Here is a 7,366-nt window from a genome sequence, read left to right as displayed (position 1 = left end):
ATAATAGTACTGAGTTTTATAAAAATCTATCCATAATCATAATATTTGCCACCCTATTTAATTATTATTTATATTCAACAAAGGCCAATGTCGAATCCATGAGAATTATTTTAATTTGTAGTAAATATTTAAATTGCTATTTTTTTTGTCAATAATATTCTTTCGATCCTGGATGGATAGCAACGAACGTTTCCTAAAGGCACGTTTTTTTTTCTTGGACTAACCAGTCAATCGGATTGATTCCCCATCTTCCATATCCTTTCTGTTTTTATCGCTCCGCAGGCGGCGGCGGCGGTTCCCGGCGACCGTGGGCTTGTGACAGAGGACACCGGAGGGGTGAGCCGATGACCTGATTCTGCGTCCCCTGAAGGGCTTGCTCCGACGACGCCGGACTGATCAGCCTACCGCCGGTGACGGTGGCTTCAGAATCCACGGCCAGCCACCATTGTTTCAAAGAATCCTGAAAACGTGAGATCTGCATCCCCCATCCCTACATACTCATCTCATCTATCTATTTAACTATCATCAAGCATAGCTTCATCAATCCGTGCATTTTTTTTTGGATAGATTCAAGTTGCTCATGGTTCTTTTAATTTCACCCATCCTTCTGTAGATGAAGCGGAAGGGCAAGATGCCAGAAAAAGTCAGGAGTATCAAATTCACTGAATCACAATCCATAACTACCTCCCTACATTCCCATTTTTTTTTTATAAAAATAACATTTAATAAAAACCTTCGAAATTACAGCGCACAATTCACTATCAAAGCTTCCAGAAACAGTAATTTTAACGTCCAGTAAAAATTTTACTACCGACTCAATTAATATATTAAAAAAACCATAAGTAAGGGCAAAAATCATCGCTGTGCACTAATTGAATCAATAGTAAATTGTTTTCTAACTGAAAAAATGAGGTTCTTATCGTAAGATAATTACTAAATCGCACGTAACTTTTCCCTCCGTGATGACAGTGCGATCGAGGATGAGATTCTGCAAGCATCTATCAACAATAGTACATTTTTTGCTAACGATATATTTATATAGTCATAGTAAATGAGTTACTAAGTCAAACCTTCAGAGGTTACAGGTGTGACACACGCGTTACTCGGCTCGTTATTGCGGAAGCAAACCAAATAATCCTCAGTAACTCCATTACTGCTAGACCAAACATCATAATTAAGTAACTACTTTACTCACACAAACTAAAAAATATTACTCGGTTGGTTAGTGCAGAAGCAAACCAAATAATCTTCAGTAACTCCTTTAATGACAGACAATACCATCAGTAACTACTTTACCCACACAAACTAAAAATCTTTCACGGTTGGTTAGTGCGGAATCAAACCAAAGAATCATCAGTAACTCATTTACTGACAGATCAGAACAACATAATCAAGTAACTACTTTACTCACAGAAACTAAAGATATTGCTAGTAATATTGTTACTAGCAATCTAATCTTAACTTTGTGTGGCATGTGTGCGACGACTGGGAGGGGGTGGGGTGTGGGGGTGGTGGGTGGCGGGTGGGGAGTGCGGATGGTTGCACCATCAAATTTATACGTATAGTAACTAATTTACTTATAGTGTAATGTGCCATTTTCTAAGCTTTAGTAATAACTTTACTTATTTTGAAATGGTGCAGGGGATTGGTGGGTGGGTGGGGGGAGGGGGAGGGGGTGCTGTGAGGGGAGTAGTTTAGTTATTACGCACCCCATACGCGGTTTAGCGCGTCCATATATATATATATATATATATATATATATATATATATATATATATATATATATATATATATATATATATATATATATATATATATATATATATATATATATATATATATATATATATATATATATATATATATATATATATATATATATATATATATATATATATATATATATATATATATATATATATATATATATATATATATATATATATATATATATGGGGGAAAAACTATGGTGTAAGCTTCCAAATTTTACAACGTAAGGTTTGAAATTTATAATGTCAATACTAAAATACATGAAATCTACAACTAAAGATGGAATTATATCGTGAAACTCATGTTAAATTTTTTTATTTTATTTAATGTGGCAACATAAATACATACAATCCCTTTTATATTAAGGAAAGCGCGATATAGCAATGAGGGGTAGTCCGTACTTGAGACGGACTGAAAGCCCATTCATCTCACTCATGTCTAGTGATGAAGTCCCAAACTCGCTCCTCCTATCCACCACTCTCGTCTCCCAGTCAAAATTGTACAGCAAGCTCGCCAATGCCATCTCCATGGCTTGCACAGCGAACCCGACCCCAGGACACCCCCTCCTACCGGCACCAAATGGCACTAGCACAAAGTCTTGCCCTATGTAGTCCAAGCCACTCTCCAGGAATCTCTCAGGTATGAACTCCTCCGCATGCTCTCCCCATGTCGCCTGGTCACGGCCGATAGTCCACGCGTTGATCACTATTCGAGTGCATGCCGGGATGCTATAGCCCAGGATCTTGGTATCTGACGACGGTTCATGTGGCACAAGTAGTGGGAGCGGCGGGTGCAGCCGGAGCGTTTCCTTAAGTACAGCCTTGAGGTAAGGTAGCCTGTCCAAGTGGTCCTCGGTGATGTGGCTGGTGATGCCGACGACCGCCTTGATCTCGTCCTGCGCGTTGCGCATTGCATCCGGATGGGTGATCAACTCCGCCATGGCCCATTCTATCACTGTCGTCGTGGTGTCCGTGCCCGCCGCGAACATGTCCTGCTCACATCAGTGTCGACACCAGAAACAAATCAACTAGTGGAACATAGTACAACAAATGGATTCTAATCCCTTGAGGGGATGTTTCCTCGTTCCTACATGTCATCTAAATAATTATAAAATATTGAAAAAATTGGCAAGATTTATTAATATGTTGTATATCACTTCAGAAATATGGAAGTTCAAATTCGATCTCCATTACTCCATAAATTGTAAAACATATATCAAATTCACCTCTAACTAGAATACATGTGCTCACAATCATATTTGATTTTTTTTAAGTTGTAGAAGTTAAATTTAAACTTATGTGTTCATGGAGTGATATATATAGCATGATAAACTATTTTATCAAATTTTTACATTACTATTTGGGAAACATAAAAAAGATTGAGAGGACATCCCTTAAGACAATAAAAGAGTTTCCCCGTTGTATGAGATCTACTACGGGCGAACTCTTTTACTGTCTTAGGGATGTCCTCTCAATTTTTTTTCATGTTTCCCAAATAGTAATGTAAAATTTTGATAGGAGTACTTATTTGTCAAGAAAGTACTACCCCTGTTTTGTTTTGAACTTCTTTAAATTTGGGCAAGTTTATAAAAAAAAATTAGCAACATCTACAACACCAAATTAGTTCCCGTTAAATTAACATTTAATATTTTTTATAATATATTTGTTTTATGCTGAAAATATTGATATGTTTTCCTATAAACTTGGTTAAACTTAAAAAAATTATCTACGAGAAAAAAAATCAAAGCAGACTAATCTATACTTCTACTACTTAAAAAGAAAAAAAAGTTTCAGTCTATGTAAAGATAACAAAAAACACATGCAGAAAAAAAAATCCTCTGAGAAAAAACTATTAGAAAAAATCGGTGTTTATAAAATATCCGGATAAAAAAAACCACCAGTTATAACAAAACCGTCTTATTCAACGCGAGAAAAAAAACCACCGCTTATAACAAAACCGTCTGACTCAACGACAACAAAAAAAACCATGTTTATAAACAAATTTGCAACAAAAATACTCCAAAAAACTGTCAGAAAAAAATCATTGTTTATATAAACTATGAATAAAAAACCATCCGACTGTACACAAAAAATCATTGTTTATATAAACTATGAATAAAAAACCATCCGACTGTACACAATAAAAAACCACTGTTTATAAAATTTCTGTGCAGAAAAAAAAACGCTCAAAAAACTGTCAGAAAAGATCGTTGTTTATAAAAAAATACGGATAAAAAAATTTCCTACTCAAAGCAAGAAAAAAAAACGCCGTTTCTAAAAGAATAGTTTGAGAAAACTGTCCAACTCAACGCGGAAAAAACCACCATTTATAAAAGAACTGTCCAACTCAATGCGAGAAAAAACCACGGTTTATGAAAGAAAATCTGTTTCGAACCGTGCAATGCGAAAAAAAAACTTTCCTACTTCGAAGAAAACATCTGATTCGAGGAAAAAAATTGTAACATTTATATCGTCAGGTCTACGACGTCGGTTTGGTTTTTACAAAGCATTGGTTAAATGTTCTGATGTTCTGATCTAAAATAAGTCTTGCTTGAGCCTTTTCTTTCTCCGAACGAGATCAAATTAATGGATGCTTGGGTAGGATAGAATCCATAGATTGTTTCCATCTCTTACACGACTTTTGCTCCCTCATCTATTGTCCTGTATTGGAGGTTATGCCCATCTATAGATAATTATTAGACTACTTTGTTAAATATAGCTACTATTCTTTATAACGTATCATATGAAAATAATAAAAAAATATATGTTTTTAATTTTTATTTAGAGAAGGGTGCACGGTGGCTCTATTTTGTTTAGAGTTGACCATAGAGGCCGTGTCGATTTGATTGATCCTATTATTATTGGTTGAAAGAATTAGATTGAAAGAGTATTTCAGATTATATGCATTTTACTAGATAAATAATCCAATTCTTTTGGGTAAAGCAGCCATTGATAAGGTTACCACCGTCGAGATTGGACCATTACATTGAAGATGTTCCCGTTTTTCTTATGATATGTCTTAGCTATAACAACCGATATAAATATTATCATTGATATGGTTATGTATGAAAAGCGTATTTTATAATCGAATTTTTTTTCATCTGTTCCAACGCACGGATATTTTTTTTTAGTATAGTAGCATATATGCCCGATTCATACGTACCAGTATAATGGCCTTGATTTCGATCGTGCCGAGCTGAACACCAGCGTCCATGTCCGTCTCGTTGACGTCGAGCAACACGTCCACGAAATCCCGGTGATCGCCGCCGCCGCCGTCGTCCATCTGCCTACCGACCTCACGGCGGCGGCGACGGTGGTCGTCGATCACCTTCTCGAGGATGCCGTCCAGCGCCTCAAATGTGCGCTGCACCTTCACCTCCATTCCGTTCAAAGCGTCCACCCACCCGAGCCATGGCAGGAGCTCCCCCATCGGCTCTTGCCCGAGTAGCTCCACGAAGTCGTCGAACAGCTTCCTCAGCACGCGCCCCCTGTCGACGTCGCCGTACAAGCCACGCGCGCTCTCGTCGCCGAACACGGCGCGGGAGACGACGGTGTTGGAGTAGGCGGTGAGGTGCTCGACCAAATCGACGGCGCCGCCCGCGGCGCGGACGCGGGCGACGAGCGCGGCGGCCTCCTCCTCCCTGACGCGGCGGAAGGACAGCACGCGGCGCGCGCTGAGGAGGTGGACCACGCAGATGCGGCGCGTCTGGCGCCAGTACTCGCCGTAGGGCGCGAACGCGACGTCGCGGCCGCCGTAGAGCAGCCGCTCGGCCATGGCGACCCTGGGCCGGCTCGCGAACTCCAGGTCGCGCGTCCGCATCACCTCCTCGGCGGCGGCCGCCGACGACACGACCACCACGGGGACGCGCCCGAGACGGAGCAGCAGCACCGGGCCGTGCGCCGCGGCGAGGGACCGGAGAGCCCGGTGCGGCAGGGCGCCGAGCAGGTGGAGGTGTCCGAGCAGCGGGAGCCCCCACGGCGGCGACGGCGGAAGCCTCCTCCTCATTCCACCGTCACCGTCGTCCCGCCGCGCCGGCTTCCAGGCAGGAAGCAGCACGAGGTACAGGAGCGGCACGACGATGGCGATGACGACGACGACGACGACGACGAGCGAGACGGCCATGGTTGCACACCGCCGTTTGTGCGCGTGCATGCAACAGGTGTTCGTTTGGTGGCCGCGTAAGTACGTGCACAACGGATTGGGGAAAATTTGGCGGAAGTCGCACGAGCGACACGTACGAGTTCGATATGGGAAACTATTTTAACAACTCGAAGAGACGTCCACCCATTTATTACATGTCCAGTACGATATATTATTTTCTCATCATTCGCAATGCGATCATGCAACAGCAGCAGTGGGAGCAATTTCAACGGGAACATAAAGATTAAACGCATCTGAATCATATATATATCCATGATGGTTTTCGCGACGAATCTGTGGGCACGGCTCCTGGCATGGTTGACATATACGATATGGGAAACTGTTAACAGCTCGAATAGACGTCCACCTATTTATTACATGTCCAGTACGATATACTATTTTCTCATCATTCGCAATGCGATCATGCAACAGCAGCCGTGGGAGCAATTTCAACGGGAACGTAAAGATTAAACGCATCTGAATCATATATATATATATATATATATATATATATATATATATATATATATATATATATATATATCCATGATGGTTTTCATCTGTGGGCACAGCTCCTGGAATGGTTGACATCAATTCGTCCATATCAGGAATTGGATTTTCATTTTTAGAAAGGATATCCTCTTTTTTTTATACTACTTAAATAGTCATAGAAAAGCTTATAATAATTTGATAACATATATTAGCATGAAATATATCACTCCATGAACATATAAAACTAAATTGAACTTCTCTACAAGTTACAAAACAAAAAACAAATTAAACTGAAAATAGTTAATGCATATACATAGTTATATTTATTATTATTAAGTAACGTGAACGGAGAAGTTGAATTGGTATTTACATGTTTGTAAAGTGATATATTTTATATTAATCTATTTTTTTTAAAAAATTTTTATATGACTATTTAGATGACTTATAAATCTGCATATAGATCATGCTTAAATTCATATAGAAAATTTAGTTTTTATTTTACAAAGGAAGTAACATGGCAGCTAGTGCATCCGTGCGAGCCTCCAGTTTGCAGTTTATCTATCTGCTCTATTATTACTGCATACCAAGAGGAGTTTATATTCTTTTTTGGTGTCGCTGCATATGCCTACCGCACATGATGGTTGCCCACCGAAGCACGTACGGGTTCCCTCGTGCACCGGGTGTGCCAAGAGGAGTTTATATTCGCTCTTAACACTGTGCAGAACTCTTGACACGTACGTTTCCGGTGCATGTACGTTTTGTACTTCATTTCTGGACGATACTGCAAATTGAATAGTGATGATAGCCTGTATGTTGAACTCTTCTTCCCTCCCGTCTCTCTCAAATGGATAAGATAAGAAGGGATATCGATGTATATATGTTCATATTCATCTTCTTATTTATTTATTTATACATCCTATAGTTCAAAAAAGTTGTTTCACTCATTTTTCATTCTTTCATTCAT

The 7,366-nt window shown here is 39.8% G+C and overlaps 1 protein-coding gene across 1 annotated transcript; it reads right to left on the bottom strand.

Annotated features, from left to right (window-relative positions):
• Positions 1 to 2,055: 2,055 nt before the first annotated feature.
• On the bottom strand, positions 2,056 to 6,033 carry LOC4327183 (cytochrome P450 71A1). Its single transcript, XM_015793845.3, has 2 exons — positions 4,933 to 6,033; positions 2,056 to 2,761 (listed from the first exon to the last, which is right to left on the bottom strand). Exons 1-2 carry the CDS (start codon positions 5,920 to 5,922, stop codon positions 2,132 to 2,134), a joined length of 1,620 nt encoding a protein of 539 aa, XP_015649331.1. The 5' UTR covers positions 5,923 to 6,033; the 3' UTR covers positions 2,056 to 2,131.
• Positions 6,034 to 7,366: the final 1,333 nt, after the last annotated feature.

The sequence above is a fragment of the Oryza sativa genome, chromosome 1 (assembly GCF_034140825.1).
Source record: "Oryza sativa Japonica Group chromosome 1, ASM3414082v1".
Taxonomy (NCBI): Eukaryota; Viridiplantae; Streptophyta; class Magnoliopsida; order Poales; family Poaceae; genus Oryza; species Oryza sativa.
The sequence above is the reverse complement of the archived record's forward strand: the minus strand, read 5'-3'. Positions and strand labels throughout refer to the sequence as shown.

What these genes read in the sequence shown, in the direction of transcription:
- LOC4327183 (XM_015793845.3), bottom strand. Translation starts at nt 5,922, where the DNA reads ATGCACGCGCACAAACGGCGGTGTGCAACCATGGCCGTCTCGCTCGTC. An exon ending in AAATCAAGGCCATTATACTG is followed by an intron (nt 2,762 to 4,932) that starts GTACGTATGAAT and finishes TGATGTGAGCAG; the next exon opens with GACATGTTCGCGGCGGGCAC.